Genomic DNA, 16,025 nt, shown 5'->3' on the forward strand with positions numbered 1-16,025 from the left:
GGGTGATCCCGGGATCTGGTGCCGAACCTGGGATCTGGTGCCAAGCCTGGGATCCAGTGGCAACATCACCATCCGGTGCTGGCCTTGGGATCTAGTGTGAGCCCCGGGATCTGGTCCTGACCCTGGGGTCCAGTGCTGACCATGGGACCTGATGTGATGCCTACCTTGGGATCTGGTGCAGCGCCACAGACTCATCCCGGCCCCGACAGTGCCCAACCAACCCCGGCCTCAACGTTCCGTAGTGCAAATGGTTCCCAGCTCCTGGCACACAGGGTTTACTGGGAACATCCAGCATTCCCAAGGGCGACGCCACGGTCCTGGAGCCCGGATGGAGCCAGAAGCTCAGGACTTGTTGATGATTATTCTTATTCTTTTAATCTTTCTTTAATCTCTCTTTAATTTCTTTATTTGTGTCGATGTCCAAGTGCTGTGTTTGGTTAAACCCCCCCAGCCACTGGGGCCTTTGGGTCGTGTGTGTGCCCCTGGGGCCCGGGGGCCGGTGGCCACATCCCGGCCCCCCCCCCGAGTGACCGACCCAGGACCGGACCTGGGGACGAGGGACCAGGGTGGGAAAGGAGAACACATTATAATAACAGTGATAATAACCATAGAGTGATGGGGACCCCCCACCTGGCACCAGCCACCCCCGGGCACTGGTCCCAGTGCTGCCCGCACCGGGGGGCTGAGGTCCCAGTGCCTGGAGTTGGCTGGTGCCAGTGCCCCGTCCGGCCCCATCCTTCCTGTGCCTGCACCAGACCGCGGGGCCCTGCGGTGCTCTGGGTCCTGGGCTGCGTGTTGGGTGCTCCGTGGCCAGGGGTGGCCACAGAGGCTGGAATCCCCGGGCACGATGCCCACAGTTGGGGTCCCACCGGGCTCCGGCACATGGCAATGGTTGGGGTGAAGGGTGTGGGTTGATCCCAATTGGATTCCAGCCGGATCTTGGCCAGGCCACGGCTCCCTCAACCCCGGCGCAGGATCCCACGGCCCAGGCAGCTCCGTGCCCTTTCCAGTCCCTTCCAAGCGGATTTTGTCTCCTTCCTGGCGCATGGCTCCATTCCTGGCGGGCGCTGGGGCCTGTCCCCATTGCTGGCAATGGCAGGACCATGCTTCTCAGTGCCGGCGCCTCCGTGGCCATGTCTGGTGCCGTTTCGGTGTTGGAGCGGAGCAGCCGGGGCCGGGGCCAAATGATCCCTCATGATCCAGACCAGAGGATGCAGCCCCCAAAAGGCACTGAGGGGCAATGGGGGGGACCAGGCACCTTGTCCCCAATGTGTCACCATGGGGGATGCCACCACTGTGCCCGGCCTCAGGGGGTGCAGGGGCTCGGGGAGACCCCCCCAGACAACCCTCAGCTCCCCGGGGGTCCCAGTTCTCCCATCCCCACCCCCTTGCATCTGGCTCCAGGGAGCTGGTGCTGGAGCCACCACGGCGCTGCGGCAGGGCCGGCATTGCTGGTGGCATCAGCCCTTAAGTGCTTGGGCACGGCTGGGGTTCGGCACCACGGGGCCATCACCACGTCCTCGGGACCGCTTTGGGCTCGGTGGAGCCGGGGACAAGTGCTGCACATCCCGGTGCCCCCGGCTCTGCCCTGGCACCGTCCCTAAGTGCTACGTGGGGTACGGACGTGCCAGGCCCGATCGCGGCCATGGGATGGAGACGTGTGTCCCGGCCAGAGCCATCGGCACCCTCTGGATAAGTGCTGCGGCTGGGGGCCACGGAGCTGCCAAAGGCACCGCGGCGCCCGGAGAGCCCTCACTGCCGCGCCGAGACCCCAGAGGTGAGACCCACAACCGGAGACAGCCCGAACCGGAGACAGCCTGAACCGGAGACACCAGAACCGGAGCCCCCCCAAGCCTCCAGCTCCTCCAGCCACCTCAGGAGAGCGCTGGGCACCAGCGCAGCACCGGGACGAGCATCGCCATCACACCGGCAGCACTGGAGCCGGCCGCTGTTGTGGGTGGCAGCTCGGTTCTCCTCGATGCCCCGTGGTGCCGGTGGTGCTGGTGGCAGTGCCGTCCCCATGCAGGGCCGCGGGGGGGCCGGGGCGGGCGGGAGCTGCCCCAGCAGAGCCCGGCCGGAGGGTGATTAATAAATAAATAAATTAAAGCAGGGGGACGGTTCCCTCCAGCGCCGGAGCCACCACCGGAGCCCAACGGGCCCGTCCCGGGAGTCCTGCTGCCAGCTCCTCCCGTCCTCGGCTGACACCGTGGCCGTGGGGCGGGCAGGGGCGTCCCCATCCCCGCGGGTGCTCCGGAGGTGCAGGATGCAGTGGCTTCCTCCTCTCCCCATCACCGTGGAGCCACACCGGGGCTCCGCGCCGCCCCTTCTCTTCTCCGTCCGGTTGCGTTATTGCACAATGCAAGTCGAATCATGGGGTTGCTGCAGCGTTTCTCCGCGGGGTTTCCATCTCTCTGCGTCTCTCTCCTCTTGCCCCAACATCCAAAGGAACCTCAACGCTTGTTCTTTGTATTTCGAAAAGAAAATAGCAAAAAAGAAACCCCCCCAAACCCTCCCCCCGAAAGTGGCAGGAAAGAGGCAGGTTCGGCGGCGGGGGGGGCGCGGGGCGGCGGCGCAGCACCGGCTCTAAGAGCATCCGCATCGGTCCACCACCATGCCCGGGATCTTGCCGTAGATGATCTGCTGCTTGTCGTTGAAGTAGAGCATGTTGATGGGGGACATCTTGGTGGGGGTGCAGCAGGGCCCGGCCGAGCCGCGCGGGTTGGCCTGTTGCACGAGGTGGGTGTGCGGGTACTTCTGCATGAACATGTACTCGCACTGCCCCGAGCAGTAGTTGGCTTTGTACCTCTTGGGCGCGATGATCCAGTCCCAGCCGAAGGCCTCGAAGTCCACGGTCAGGGGGTAACGGCAGCAGCGCGACTCGGTCGAGTGCTCGTCGCAATCCAGCCCCAGGTTGCGGCGCGAGCGCTTGTTGTTCTCCAGCACCCGCAGCTCCATGAAGGGGTGCTGCGGGGAGAGGAGGGGGTGAGACCCACTGAGCCACTGAGTCACGACCCCATGGTCCCACCATCCCCACTGGCCAGGTCCCACGCAGCCCGCTGGAGCTGTAACTGGTCCCCCATTGTTGTGAGCATCCCTGTGGAGCGGTCACTGGCTGCATGGAGGTGTCATTGTCCCCGCAGGGATTTCAGTGGCCCCATGGAGGTGTCACCAGCCCCATGAGGCTGTCATTGTCCACATGGAGCTGTGACCCTGACCAGCCCCCAAAAGCTGTCACCAGTCCCTTGGAGCTGCCACTGTCCCCAAAGAGCCATGACTGTCCCCACAAGCTGTCACCAGCCCCATGGAACTGTGACTGTCCCCGTGGAGCTGTGACTGTCCCCACAAGCTGTCACCAGCCCCACAGAGCTGCACCACCACCTGTGCCCATCCCCATCACCCTCCAGCTCCCCAAGGATGGCCGGGAGCCCCTCGAGCCCCACAGCAGCTACGTACCAGCCCTTCGGCGCCGGGCCCCAGTGAGGTGACGGCCAGGTCGTTGCCGTTCGGGTCGAAGGCGTTGATCTCGATGCCCCAGTTGTTCTGCGGCTGCTTGAACCAGTTCTGCAGCACGTGCTTGAAGTCGATGCTCTGCCAGTGCCCGAGGCGGGAGTTGAGGTCGATCTTGAGCGAGCGGATGCGGATGTGGCGGCTGCCTTCCTCCGTCACTGGCTTCAGGCGGAGGATCTGCAGGTAGACGGTGGAGGTGTGCTGCACGGGCCGCAGGTACACCCACAGCTGCGCCTTCACCACCTTCGTGAACATGACCTTGGGGCTGAAGTTGAAGAAGCAGCAATGGGGGTTGCCCTCGATCTGCACCACGGGGTCCGCTGTGGGAGGAAGGAGGCGTCAGGGGCAGCCCAGGGAACCCCCTTCTCATCCTCACCCTCACCCTCATCATCCTCATCATGATCCTCATCCTCCTTATCATCCTCATCATCCTCCTCACCCTCATCATCATCCTCATCCTCATCCTCCTCATCCTCCCTGGGCAAGCTCCTCCTCACTCATTAGTGAGTGAAGGTCGAGTCAGAGGCTGCCCCGGGGCTCGTTCCCCTCCATCCCCAGCGAGGTCCCGGCTGCCCCTGACCCCGCATCACCCGGGATTCGGGATCCCCCTTTGGGTGCGGGCTGAGCAGGCCGGGGGGGCTCCAGCCCCGGTGCCGGTGCCGCACCCGGTCCATGGCACCACGGTGGCTGCCCCCAGGCTCCCCACCGCTGCCTCTGTGCACCCGCCATGGGGCAGCCCCACAGCTCCACCGGCCCCGGTGGGACAGTGGCAGGGCTTGGGGGTCCGGCTGCCCTCCCCCCGCCGCTCCGGCATTCCCTGCTCCGCAAACACATCTGTGTCAAATTGAGCTGGGAATTCCGCCCCCCGCCACGCACCGGTCAGGTTTAATAGCACCCAGCTGCAGCGGGGCCATTTGCTGCAGCGGGGCCTCCCCGGCACATGGGGGTCACGACACTGGGAGCCCCCCAACTGCGCTGCGGGGGCCCGGCACGGACACACACCCCCCGGCAATTTGCTGCCCCCCAGCCTCACATTAAACCCCTGATCCCCCGGGGACCCCCAAAGTCACGCTGGGTCCCCCCCAGCTCCCAGGCGGGACAGGTTGTGCACCGCAGCTCCTTGGCCACCAGTCACCGGTGGGACGTTGTCCCAACCTGGACGGTGGCCACCACGGCGTGTCCTGGTGCCCCCGGTGGCTTTGGGGGCTGTAGATGTGTCTATGGCAGGGGTCGGTTTTGGGGGGTTCTCCAGATAAGAGATGCCGGAGCCGGAACCAAAGCCCCTCACCACAGCACTGGGGCACCAGCGGCACCGGTGGCATCACCGACCTGTATCCCAGGCCTCATCCTGGCATCCCGAGGGGCACGGGGGGGGTTCTGGGGTACTGGGGGGGAGTCTGTGCCACACCGGCTGCTCCTGGCACTGGGTGCGGGTGCCAGGATGCTCATCCGGTCGCTGTGGCAACGGGGGATAAAGGATAAAGGTCTCTGGGACACCGGGAGGGGGGTGGCCCCCAGCCCCCCCCAGCTCTTTGTTCCCACCGGGGCCGCATTTGGGGCTCCCACCTCTGCCCCATTAACCCTTCGCCTGCTGTGGGGGCCTGGAGAGGACCCCCCCCAGGTCCGGGGGTCCCTGGGGTGCCATGTGCCAGCAGTGACACCGTGGTGTCCCCATGTCCCTCCATCCTGCTGACCTTGAGCCCCCCCGCAACTCCCCCCAGGGCCCCTCATTACGGGTCGCGGGGGTCACGGGTAGCCCCTAAATGGGTTTAGGACCCAATCAACTCCCCCGGGGCCCTTCTGCCGTTAAACCCCCCCGGGGTGGGGGGTGTTGGGGTGGGGGGTAGGATTACCAGGGGGAACCCGAGAGCTTTATGGCTCTGCCGCCTGTGAAGCCCTTTCCCTCCTCCTGCTCAGGAACCATAAAACCCACAAATTGCCCCGGGGGGGCGAGGGGGGGGGGAATAATCATAATGATAACGGGGCGGCCGCGGCCGGACCCTGTGGCGCATCCGGCTGCGGCGGGGCCGGGACCCCCGGAGCGGGGCCGGGGGCAGGGGCCGCCCTATGCTCTTTATGTCGGGGCCCCCCCCGGCTGTTAAAGGGCCGGAGAGGGGGGCAGGAACCCCCCGGCGGGGCCGCGATTTTATGGGTAATAAAATTTCAAAGCCGCCCGAGTCTATTAATGGCCGGGAAGGGAACTGGGGGGGGGGGGCAGCGCCTCGCACTTCCCTCCCTTCCGCCCGCCCTTCGCACCCGGCCCCCCCGTCCCCTTCCCCGGGCCCGTGTGTCCTGTCCCCCCCCCCGGGTCCTGCGGCCTCGTCCCGCCACCGGAGCAGGTGGAATTGGGGAAACTGAGGCACGGAGCCGGGAGGAGGGAGGGATGGACAGAGCAGAGCCCCCCCCCATGGCATCCCCCGGGGACACCCGCTGCTGTCACCCACCATCACCCCGCTGTCACCCCGCTGTCACTCACGGTGACACCCACCCCGTGCACCCAGCGCGGTCCCAGCACCCAGGGAAGGGTCCCAGCACCCAGTGAGCGGTGCCAGTGTCAGCACCAGGTCCCTGCACCCATCCCCAGTGCCAGTGCCCACTCCTACAGACGGGTGCCAGTACCAGGTCTCAGCACCCAGCGCCGGATGCCAGCACCCAGTCATGGCTCCCAGCACCCAGTGTCAGTTCCCAGCACCCAGTGATGAGTCCCAGTGCTGGTGCCGGGTCCCAGCACCCACTACCAGCTCCCAGCACCCAGTGGTGGGTTCCAGCACCCCGTGACAGGTCCCAGTCCCCGCTACCAGTTCCCAGCACCCACTGGCCATTCCCAGTCCCATCTCCCCGTTCCCGATGCCCGGCGTCGTCTCTCCCCGTGTCCCGGTGCGTGTCCCGGGACTCGCACGGCGCCATCCCGGGTAGCAGAGGGGTGCTGGAGGGGAACCTGGGGGTACCGGGGGGAGGAGGCGGTGCCCCGGGGGGAGTCCTGGAGGGCCGGTACCTGCAAGGGGATTGAGGGGGGGACACCGGGGGACATGGGGGTGGGATGGAGGACACCGGGGGTGGGATGGGGGGGAGCAGGGGAGGGATGGGGACAGCGGGGATGGGAAGGGAGACACCGGGGGCGGTATGGGGACGGCTGGGGTAGGTTGGGGGTGCCCGCCGGCGAAGTTTGGAGCGGCGGCGGGGCGGAACAAAGGCGGCACTGACTTTCCTGGGCCATGCTGATGACGGTCTCGGTGGTGGCGTGGTACTCGTCCTCCTCCAGGTACTCGTCGTGCTGCAGCGAGTCCCCCTGGAAGTCGTGGAGGTCGAGGAGCTGCTGGAGCGGGGGGGCCTTGGGCAGCAGCTGCTTCACCACCTCCCGGGTGATGTTGGGCGCTTCCTTCAGCCGCAGCTTGCTCAGGATCTGCGACTTGATGCTCTCCAGCCGCAGCTCTTTGCTGTGCCTCCGCCACAGGCACACCGGGCAGGAGGGTTCCAGAGCGCTCCCCGTTCCCGTAGTGCCCCCCCCTCCCGTTCCCACCGCCGCCGCCGCCGCCGCCAAGAGGCAAAGCACCACCGGGGCCATACCGGGAAGCAAAACGTCCCCACCACCACCGGGGGCCGGGCCCCCCCCGTTCCGCTTCCACCGCAACGTTTTTAACGGGGGGGAGGAGGGAGAAAACGGGGAAGGGAGGGGGGGGCGCGGCGGAACGGGGGGAAGGCGGGAACGGTGCCAGGGGGCGGGGAAGCGGGGGGGGGGGTGGAAGGAAAAAGGGGAGGGGGGGGGAAAGGAAAAAAAAGCGGCGGTAACGGCGGCCCCGGGGTTTTATACCCCAAGAGAAGTGTGTCGTCACCGGCCATGATTGGCTGCGGCCGCACAAAAGAGGTTCGGGCAGGGGCTTGGCACCAGCCGCCGCCGGCCCCCCGAGCACCGGGAACGGCCCCGCAGCCACCGGGTCGGAGCGATGCCACCCCCCCGCCTTGAATACCTTCCTCTCTATAGCCCGTTGTAGCGGGGGGCGACACCGGTGGGACCCAACTCCCGGCAAGTGCGGCGGGGCCGGGTCCCCCGGCCCCGCCGCACTTGCCGGGAGTTGGGTCCCGCCGTGCCGCCCCGGTAAACCAGGGATGCGCATCCCGGTGGGTGTCTACGTGGTTTATCCCGTCCCTCCCCCCCGCCGCCCCTCTCCCCATCAGAACCATGGAGAGGGCAAAACGGAGGCGCGGCCGCACCCGTGGTAGCGGGGCTGCAACCGGTCACTCTCCCGGTTAGCGGAGACCACCCCCCCCCGACACCCCCTTGCAACCAGCACCGGTGTGATGGGGTGAAGGAGCCATCCCGTTATCCCTTTATCCCGTTATCCCCCCCCCACTACTCCCCACTACCGGAGCGGTGTCAAGCGCATCCCGCCAGGGGGCGCCACAGCGGAGCCGGTAACACCGGAGCGGGGCTAGACCCGGGACGACGGCGCCACCGTGCGGCATGGGGAGACACAGCCCGCACCGGTACCCCGGGGGGGGGTCCCGGGCGAGGTGGGATGGGAGTGAGGGGGAAGTGTTTGTTATGGGGGGTGACCCCCCCACCGTTCCCGTTGTGGCCGTTCCCGGTGCCCGGTGCTACCATCGCATCCCGCTGTCACCGGTCCCGCGGTGGCGGAAGCCGTAAAGGGACAAGCGGAAGCTGGAGGCGGCGCTGGGAGCACCGACAGCAGCGTGTCCCCCCCGCCCTGCTGCCGGTTTTAATCCCCCCCGCTCCGCCGGTCTCCGGTACCGAGGGGGTTAAAGCGGAGCCGTGACGCGTCCGACCGGCCCCGCCCCACGGGCCGCCCCCCAGGAGCTGTCAGCGGCACCGGCCCCGGTAACGGCAACGGGGGGGGGGCGGGAGGGGCCCGGAACCTCCCCGGGGGCATCGCAGGTGGGGGGAGCCGGGAGGGGTGTCCCGGGGGGGCACACGGAGGGTCCCGGGGGGGTCCCGGGATAGGTCTCGCTGCGGGGGGGGCGGCCCCGTCACCCCGCACCGCCCCGGGGGCTGCGGGGACCTGCCCCCCCCCGGCCCTGCTGTGTCCTGTGACCAGCCCCACGTCCCTGTCCCCGTGTCCCCATTCCCATGTCTCCACATGTCCACGTCCACGTCCTCACATCCCCATGTCCCTATTTCCCCACGTCCCCAAGTCCCCACAGTCTCTGGTCCCTACATCCATGTCCTCCCCCCCCATATTCCCATGTCTCCACGTCTCCACGTCCCCATCCTCACGTCGCGTGTCTCGACATCCCCACATCCACGTCCCCATGTCCGGGCTGTGGCCTCTGGCAGCGGGTGGGATCGCTGTAGGCAGGTCCCCACCCTGGCGCTGCTCAAATCCCAAAACCACTGGGCTGTGGCGGGGGGGCCAGGCAGGAGGTGGGAGGTGGCCACGTCCCCCCAGTGCCACGTCCCCTCAGCTCCATGTCCCCCAGCCCCAGCCCTGGCCATGGCTGGGCTGCTCCAGGCCCTGGTGGGTGCCTCAGAGAAGGCAGCGGCCATCGCCCGGCTCTGCCGGCGGGAGCAGCCGCTCTTCCAGCTCCTGGTGGCTGAGAAGACGGGACCCGACCGGAACCGCAGGTTCCTGCAGGACTTCAAGACACTGGCAGACGTCCTCATCCAGGAGGTCATCAAGCATGACCTGGGGAAGGAGGTGGGAATGGGATGGGATGGGACAGGATGGGATGGGATGGGACAGGATGGGATGGGATGGAATGGGATGGATGGGATGGAATGAGATGGGATGGGATGGGGTGGGATGGGGTGGGATGGGGTGAGGGCTCCCCCTGTGCTGCTGCTGACCCGCCCAGTCCCCAGTTCCCGGAGCTGCTGGACCACATCCACGGCGAAGAGTCCAACGAGTTCAGGAGCCCTGAGGGTGAGTCTGGGGGTGCAGCGGGGCCGGGGGGGGTCCCCCCGCTCCGGGGGCCGGTGCTGAAGCCGGGGTGCTGCAGGAGAGATGGTGACGGTGCGGGTGTGTGCCACGCCGGGGGACACAGCAGCGCTGCTGCTGGCAGTGCTGGCGCCCGAGCGTGAGGCCGCGGAGCTGCTGGCGGACGCTGTGCACCGGGACGTGGCACTGGCAGACGCAGCGCTGGCCGGTGTGGAGCTGAGCATCCTCCCACAGGACCTGGCCATATGGATAGACCCCATCGGTGAGGGGGTGCTGGCACGGGGCGGGGCAGGGACCCCCCAGTCCCCACGGCTGAGCCCCGGCTGCACCCACAGACTCCACCAACGAGTACATCCGCGGGTGCGAGGATGTGGCCCCCATCGACGGCGTCGCCCCGGCAGGGCTGTGCTCAGCACTGGTGCTCATCGGCGCCTATGACCGGCATACGGGCTGCCCCGTGCTGGGCGTCATCAACGAGCCCTTCTTCCGTCGGGACCCCGTGACACGCAGGTACCGGCACCACCAGGAGCACCAGGGCGGCGACAACCCACTCCGGGACCCCACCGGAGCCCACACTGAGGGTCCCCATCCCCGCAGGTGGCAGGGCCAGTACCACTGGGGTGTCGCATACGGGGACACACGGCTGAGCTCGCTGAGCCCCCCAGGACCGTCACCGGTGCCGCGCGTGGTGCTGAGCCGTGCTGAGGCGCCGGCGGTGCGGGCGGTGCTGGAGCCGCTCTGCGGCGGGCGCCTGCTCTTCGCTGCCGGTGCCGGGTACAAACTGCTCTGCGTCATCCTGGGCCTGGCGGACATCTACGTGCTCTCGGAGGGCAGCACCTTCGCCTGGGACGCCTGCGCCCCACACGCCATCCTGCGCGCCCTGGGCGGGGGGATCGTGGCCTTGGCGGAGGCCCTGCGGATGCGGCGAGCGCAGAGCGCCGGGACCCCCCCGGAGCTGGTTTACAACCGCCCCATAGATAGGGTGGACGGGGCCGAGCGCTGGGCAAACCGCGGCGGCCTCGTGGCCTATGTGGACCCGCAGCACCTCGAGGCCGTACTGGCTGCGCTGGCCACCGTGCCGGGGCTCTGAGCCCACAGGGACCAGGGGGGCTGGGTCCCAGAGTGGCAGGGAGCCTGGGGTGCGGGGTATGGGGTGTCCGGGACCAAGAGCGGTGGGTCACTGGGTTGCCAGGGTGTAGGGTGTGGGGTGTCTGGGACCTCAGGATGTAGTGTATGGGGTGCCCAGGACCCTGGGGTGCAGGGTATGGGGTGTTGGGGAGCTCAGGGTGCAGTTTATGGGGTGCTTGGGGCCTCTGGGTGCAGGTTATGGAGTGTCCAGGACGCTGGGGTGAAGGTTTTGGGGCGTCAGGGACCCCAAGGTGCAGGTTTTGGGGGGTCCGGGACCTCTGGGTGCAGGTTTTGAGGTGTCCAGGGGGTGGAGCAAGGCTGGCAGGACGCTGGGACCCGGGGTGCAGTTATGGGGTCCCGGGGCTGGGTGGCTGCGGAACGGGAGCTCTGTGACCCCCCCCCCCGCCCTCCCGAGCCCCCCATTAAAGCGTCCCCCTCACCCGGTGTCTGTGCTGCGGGGGGGGCGGGACCCGCGGGGGGACCGGGCGGTCCCGGGGCGGTGCCGGTGCTGCCCGAGGACTCGCCCCGGTCCCGTCACATGATCGCGGAGCGGGCGGCGGAGCAGCGGCGCCGGTGAGCGCCCGGGGCGGGAGCGAGCCCGGGACAGAGGACGGGAGCGGGGACGGGAACGGGAGCGGGAGCGGGAGCGGGGACGGGAGCGGTACCGGGGCTGAGCGGCGGCTCCCGCAGGACGGGCCATGGCGGTCGAGGGCGGGATGAAATGTGTGAAGTTCCTGGTTTTCGTGTTCAACTTCATCTTCTGGGTGAGTCCCGGGGGGGGAACCGGAAAGAACCGGGAGGGAACCGGGGGAGGGATCGGGGGGGAGCGGGGGAGGAAGCGGGACGGAACCAGGGGGGGAGACCCCGGGGCCCGCCCCAGTCCCACGTCAGGCCGCGGCCCCCCCCCTCGTTGGGGGTCAGGACACCCCGCGGTGGGAGCAGGGGGGAGTTCCCGCACTGGGCCCTGCCGCTGCCCCCCGCCGCCGTCAGTAGGTTCCAGGAGTAACGCGGCCAGTGCCGGCGGCCGGGGGACACCGAGCCCGGGGGGGGGGGACACCCCAGGGGGTGACCGGGACACCCCCGGGCCCTGCGGGGTTCCCGCGGGGGGGGTCAGGGGCGGGTTTGGGGAAGTCGGGTGAGGAAAGAGGCGCCAACGGCCGGAGCGGGGCGCGGGGGGGGCGGCACAAACCGGCCCTTTCCCGGCGCCCCCCGCCCGCGGGGAGTGACTCGTCCCGGTCCCCACCCCGGTCCTGTGGGGCTGAGTCACCCCTGAAGGACCTCGGGCCACCCGCCAGAGCTGGGGGGGGCCGTGACGGGGACACCGGCGCCAGCCCCCGCCCGGCCCCCCCTCAGGAGTGTTTGTGCAGCCGGGCCCTGCCCAGCGAGCAAACAGGGGCCGGGAGTGGGGGGGGGAACCGAGGCCGGGGTGACTCCCACACACCCTGCCCCGGCCCCCCCAGCCCCGAGGAGGGGGGGCTGGCGTTGGGCCCCCCCCCCGCAGCCTCTCTCCGTGGCCGGAAGGCTGCACTTCATCCCGGACTTCCCGGACTTCCCAGCGTTCCGCAGCCACCAGCACAGGGAGTATCCATGGGGCAGGATCGAGGCCCCCCCGCCCCACTGCACCCCCAGAGCGCAGCTGGGATGGGGGGGCGAGGGGGTCCCCACTTTGAAGCCAACGCCCAGCAAAGGGAGGACGTGGGTGCCCCCCCCACCCCGCTGGCTGCGGAGGGGGTCCCGGCTGCCCCCCACCGGCTCTGCCCCCCCCAGGTGTGCGGCGTCGCCCTCGTGGCCATCGGGATCTACGCGCAGGTGGCGCTGGATAAGGCGCTGGCGGTGAGCGCGGCCTCGGCCGCCGGCACCCCCGTGGCCATCCTGGTCCTTGGCATCATCATCTTCTTCATCTCCTTCTTCGGCTGCTGCGGCGCCTGGAAGGAGAGTTACTGCATGGTCACCACGGTGAGCGGGCCGGCCCCCCCCAACACCTCCCAGAGCATCCCAAACACCCTCCAAAAACCCCCACAGGCACCCCCCAAACACCATCCCAAACACCATCCCAAACACCCCCCTCCAACACCCCCCAAACACCGTCCCAAACACCCCCCTCCAACACCACCCAAACACCATCCCAACCACCCCCAAGGCCCCTCCAAACACCCCCCCGACACCCCCACTGCACCCTGACCCCCCCAAACACCCCCCGACCTTCAAACTCCCCCTGCCCCCCCGCAGTTCGCCGTCCTCCTCAGCATCATCTTCCTGGTGGAGGTCGCCGCTGCCATCGCCGGATACGTCTTCAAGGACAAGGTGGGGACATGCGGGGGGGTAAGGGGGGGGCACGGCCCCATCCAGGAGTGCCGGGACCCCTCTGACCCCCCCCAGCCCCTCTGTGCTCCCCCCAGGTCCGCTCGGTGCTGGAGGACGGGCTCTGGGATGCCATGAACAAGTACGGGGAGGACAAAGCCTTGACGGAGGCGGTGGATGAGCTCCAGAGGGATGTGAGTGATGGGATGGGGGGAGGCACATGGGGACGCCCCCTTTGACCCATTGGGGACCACCCTGACACCCCCCCCCCCAGTTCCTTTGCTGTGGAGCCAACAACTACACGGACTGGAGCAGCATCGAGCGGTTCCGGGTGAACGACACGGTGCCTCGGTCCTGCTGCCGCGTCAACAGCACATCCTGCAACGTGCACCCCACTGCCGCCACCATCTATGAGAACGTGAGATCCCCCCCTCAGCGCCCGCTGACCCCCCCGGGGTCCCCCCACCCCCCCTGAGCCCCTCTGCGCCCCCCAGGGCTGCCTCCAGAGCATCGAAGCCTGGATGAAGAAGAACATCCTCATCGTAGCCGCTGTGGCGCTGGGAATCGCCTTCTTTGAGGTGAGATGTGGGGCTGAGACCCCCCCCAGCCCTGTGTGTGGGGCTGAACCCCCCCAGCCCCATGTATGGGGCTGTGCAGGGCGGGCATCACCCCTCTCCCCTTTCTTTAACTAGATCCTGGGCATCGTCTTCGCCTGCTGCCTCATGAAGGGCATCCGCAGCGGCTATGAGGTCATGTAGCCCCCCCGCTCCCGCTGCCCTACACCAGGGGGGCTGTGGGGGTCTCTGCAGGGCCCAACGTGCCAAACACACCCCCCCCATAGCCCAGGGTTGGGAATAAAAGCTTCCATAGATCCCTGTGTCCCAGCAGTGGGGCGGGATACGGGGGGACCATGGACCCCGCAGGGACGTGCCATGGTTCATGCCGTGGTTCACCATGGGGGGGTTGGGTTTATTGGCAGCACTTGAGGGGGTCACAGCTTGGTCCGTGGGGGGGTCAGTGGACGCGGTGGGCCGGCTTGGGCAGGATGGTGGCCAGGACGAGGTCCACGATGCAGGCAGGCAGGTAGGAGGCGGGCAGCCAGAGCAGCTTGGCGTCCCAGCCCGCGCTGTAGCGGGTGCGCGGGTAGCGGGCGCGCAGCGCATGCTCCATGCACCACGTCACCTTGGCCAGGTCCGCGTCACAGATGAGGTTCATGATGAATCTCTGCACCTTCAGGTCTGCGAGGGGGGAAAGGGAAAAAGGGGGGGGTCAGGCACGGGGCTGCTGCGAGGGCTGGAGCAGCTCTGCTCTGGAGCCAGGCTGAGAGAGCTGGGCTGGGGCAGCCTGGAGAAGAGAAGGCTCCTGAAGGGGAGACCTTAGAGCAGCTCCAGTGCCTAAAGGGGCTCCAGGAAACCTGGAGAGGGGCTTTGGACAAGGGATGGAGGGACAGGACACGGGGAATGGCTTTAACCTGCCAGAGGGGAGGTGGAGATGGGATCTGAGGCAGAAGTTCCTCCCTGTGAGGGTGGTGGGACACTGGAATGGGTTGAACAGAGAAGGTTTGGCTGCCCCATCCCTGGCAGTGTTCAAGGCCAGGTTGGAACAACCTGCTCTAGTGGAAAGTGTCCCTGCCCGCGGAACTGGATGAGCTTTAAGGTCCTTTTCCAAACCCTCCCCTGGTTCTCTGAGGGCCCTGGGGGGTGTCTCTGCCCCACTCACACTGCTGGAAATAGGCCTCCCCATAGCTGAGGCGCGTCTCGGGCGCCAGCCGCTCCCAGAGCTGCCGCAGGGACCCCTCGATGCTCTCCAGGTCCGTCACCGCCGTCTTGAAGAACCCGGGCTCCACGATGCTCACCTTGACCCCGAAGTGGTACATGTCGCGCCTGCGGGATGGGGGGTGGGTCAGCGCCATGGGGATAATGCTGCTGCTGGTTGGGGGGGCCCGGCACCCACCTCAGGCTGTCGCTGAAGGCCTCGATGCAGTACTTGGACACGCAGTAGCCGCCGCCGTTGGCCGCGAGGCGGCCCAGGACGCTGGAGGTGTTGACCACACGGCCCCGCGCCCGCTTCAGCAGCGGCAGCAGCCGCAGCGTCACATCGATGGCCCCGAAGGCATTGACGGCCATGACCTGGCGATAGTCCTCCAGCACCATCCACTCCGTGGGACCGATGGGGTTGGCCACGCCAGCGTTGTTCACCAGCCCAAAGAGACCTGGGGGGAACGTGCCATGGTGGGGGCCTGGCCTTGGTGTGTCCTCCCGCCTCCATCCTGCCCTGGACCCCACACACACCCCACAGCACCCCCAGATAGGGCCCATATTGCCCCACAGCCCCTCTTGAGCCCCCCTCCCCCCGCTCTGCCCTACACCCCCTTATCAGGGACTCTTAATCCTGTCCCCCCTGGGGACCCCCTGCCCCCCTGTGGAGCTCCTTGTTTTGCTCTATAGCACCCCTTGGTGGGTCCCATCCTCTTGCCCTACAGCACCCACCTCTCTTGAGACCACCCATCCTGCTCCTTACTGATGGGACCCCATCCCATACCTCACAGGACCTCCCTGGCTCCCATCCTGACCCATAGCCCTCCAGGACCCATCCCACCCAATCTGCTATCCTGCCCCATAGACCCCGGCTCCCATCCTGTCCCATAGCCCCCCAGGTCTCATCCTGTCCCCCGAGTCTTATCCTGCCCCATAGCCCCCAAGGTCTCATCCTGCCCCCAGCTCCCATCCTGCCCAATGGCCCCCCAGGACCCATCCCACCCCACAGACCCCAGGTCTCATCCCGCCCTGCAGGACCCATCCCGCCCCATAGCCCCCACCCCGCCCCATGCCGCGTGTCCCCCTCACCTCTGTCGCCCACCTCATTGCGCACCCACTCGGTGGCGCGGCGGACGCTGTCGGGGCGGGTGACGTCGAGCAGGGTGGTGCGGAGGTGCCCGGGGCAGCCGCGGCGCAGCGCCTCGGCGCCGGCGGGGGTGAGGCAGGCGGCGAGCACCCGGTACCCGCGCCGCGCCAGGCGCCGCGCCAGCAGCCGCCCGAACCCGCTGTCGCAGCCCGTCACCAGCACGAACTTGTCCTGCACCGACGGCAGCGTCTGCCGGTCCCGCAGCAGCCACAGCAGCGCCCAGCACAGCGCCGCCAGCGCCGCCGCCAGCCACATCCTGCGGCGGCGGGAGGGGGGGGCCGTGGGACTGGA

The 16,025-nt window shown here is 68.1% G+C and overlaps 4 protein-coding genes across 9 annotated transcripts; 2 read left to right on the forward strand and 2 right to left on the reverse strand.

Moving 5' to 3' along the window:
* Positions 1-379: 379 nt before the first annotated feature.
* GDF11 (growth differentiation factor 11) lies at positions 380-7,322 on the reverse strand. 3 transcript variants are annotated; one of them, XM_030510374.1, is made up of 4 exons: positions 6,712-7,279; positions 3,454-3,827; positions 2,804-2,964; positions 380-2,640 (listed from the first exon to the last, which is right to left on the reverse strand). In XM_030510374.1, exons 1-4 carry the CDS (start codon positions 7,070-7,072, stop codon positions 2,451-2,453), a joined length of 1,086 nt encoding a protein of 361 aa, XP_030366234.1. In that variant the 5' UTR covers positions 7,073-7,279; the 3' UTR covers positions 380-2,450. The 3 variants fall into 3 exon arrangements, with proteins under 3 accessions (XP_030366234.1, XP_030366232.1, XP_030366233.1); XM_030510372.1 differs by having other exon boundaries at positions 380-2,724; XM_030510373.1 differs by having other exon boundaries at positions 380-2,964; positions 6,712-7,322.
* Positions 7,323-8,108: 786 nt separating this feature from the next.
* Positions 8,109-10,965, forward strand: INPP1 (inositol polyphosphate-1-phosphatase). Of its 3 annotated transcripts, none has more exons than XM_030510370.1 (6): positions 8,109-8,344; positions 8,944-9,161; positions 9,326-9,386; positions 9,463-9,663; positions 9,737-9,911; positions 9,999-10,965. In XM_030510370.1, the coding sequence occupies exons 2-6, from the start codon at positions 8,958-8,960 to the stop codon at positions 10,489-10,491; spliced, it is 1,134 nt and encodes a 377-aa protein (XP_030366230.1). In that variant the 5' UTR covers positions 8,109-8,344; positions 8,944-8,957; the 3' UTR covers positions 10,492-10,965. The 3 variants fall into 3 exon arrangements, with proteins under 3 accessions (XP_030366230.1, XP_030366231.1, XP_030366229.1); XM_030510371.2 differs by having other exon boundaries at positions 8,950-9,161; XM_030510369.1 differs by lacking the exon at positions 8,109-8,344 and having other exon boundaries at positions 8,455-9,161.
* Positions 10,966-11,008: 43 nt separating this feature from the next.
* Positions 11,009-13,701, forward strand: CD63 (CD63 molecule). 2 transcript variants are annotated; one of them, XM_030510375.1, is made up of 8 exons: positions 11,009-11,102; positions 11,220-11,293; positions 12,297-12,485; positions 12,759-12,833; positions 12,929-13,024; positions 13,105-13,248; positions 13,325-13,408; positions 13,523-13,701. In XM_030510375.1, exons 2-8 carry the CDS (start codon positions 11,228-11,230, stop codon positions 13,586-13,588), a joined length of 720 nt encoding a protein of 239 aa, XP_030366235.1. In that variant the 5' UTR covers positions 11,009-11,102; positions 11,220-11,227; the 3' UTR covers positions 13,589-13,701. The 2 variants fall into 2 exon arrangements, with proteins under 2 accessions (XP_030366235.1, XP_030366236.1); XM_030510376.1 differs by lacking the exon at positions 11,009-11,102 and having other exon boundaries at positions 11,152-11,293.
* A 74-nt stretch (positions 13,702-13,775) lies between these two features.
* Positions 13,776-15,989, reverse strand: RDH5 (retinol dehydrogenase 5). Its single transcript, XM_030510377.1, has 4 exons — positions 15,677-15,989; positions 14,784-15,042; positions 14,550-14,713; positions 13,776-14,068 (listed from the first exon to the last, which is right to left on the reverse strand). Exons 1-4 carry the CDS (start codon positions 15,987-15,989, stop codon positions 13,845-13,847), a joined length of 960 nt encoding a protein of 319 aa, XP_030366237.1. The 3' UTR covers positions 13,776-13,844.
* Positions 15,990-16,025: the final 36 nt, after the last annotated feature.

The sequence above is a fragment of the Strigops habroptila genome, chromosome 23 (genome assembly GCF_004027225.2).
Source record: "Strigops habroptila isolate Jane chromosome 23, bStrHab1.2.pri, whole genome shotgun sequence".
Classification (NCBI taxonomy): Eukaryota; Metazoa; Chordata; class Aves; order Psittaciformes; family Psittacidae; genus Strigops; species Strigops habroptila.

Excerpts from the sequence above, each read along its gene's own strand:
- RDH5 (XM_030510377.1), bottom strand. The coding sequence starts at position 15,989 with ATGTGGCTGGCGGCGGCGCTGGCGGCGCTGTGCTGGGCGCTGCTGTGG. Across the intron at positions 15,043-15,676 it reads CAATGAGGTGGGCGACAGAG|GTCTCTTTGGGCTGGTGAAC; the intron begins GTGAGGGGGACA and ends CGTTCCCCCCAG. Across the intron at positions 14,069-14,549 it reads GGAGGCCTATTTCCAGCAGT|ACCTGAAGGTGCAGAGATTC; the intron begins GTGAGTGGGGCA and ends CCCCCCTCGCAG.
- INPP1 (XM_030510369.1), top strand. The coding sequence starts at position 8,604 with ATGTCCACGTCCACGTCCTCACATCCCCATGTCCCTATTTCCCCACGT. Across the intron at positions 9,387-9,462 it reads CGAGTTCAGGAGCCCTGAGG|GAGAGATGGTGACGGTGCGG; the intron begins GTGAGTCTGGGG and ends GGGGTGCTGCAG. Across the intron at positions 9,664-9,736 it reads CATATGGATAGACCCCATCG|ACTCCACCAACGAGTACATC; the intron begins GTGAGGGGGTGC and ends CTGCACCCACAG.
- GDF11 (XM_030510372.1), bottom strand. The coding sequence starts at position 7,072 with ATGGCCCCGGTGGTGCTTTGCCTCTTGGCGGCGGCGGCGGCGGCGGTG. Across the intron at positions 3,828-6,711 it reads CATCAGCATGGCCCAGGAAA|CGGACCCCGTGGTGCAGATC; the intron begins GTCAGTGCCGCC and ends TTCCTCCCACAG. Across the intron at positions 2,725-2,803 it reads TGGATCATCGCGCCCAAGAG|GCCAACCCGCGCGGCTCGGC; the intron begins GTACAAAGCCAA and ends CTCGTGCAACAG.
- CD63 (XM_030510375.1), top strand. The coding sequence starts at position 11,228 with ATGGCGGTCGAGGGCGGGATGAAATGTGTGAAGTTCCTGGTTTTCGTG. Across the intron at positions 12,486-12,758 it reads GTTACTGCATGGTCACCACG|TTCGCCGTCCTCCTCAGCAT; the intron begins GTGAGCGGGCCG and ends GCCCCCCCGCAG. Across the intron at positions 13,249-13,324 it reads CCGCCACCATCTATGAGAAC|GGCTGCCTCCAGAGCATCGA; the intron begins GTGAGATCCCCC and ends TGCGCCCCCCAG.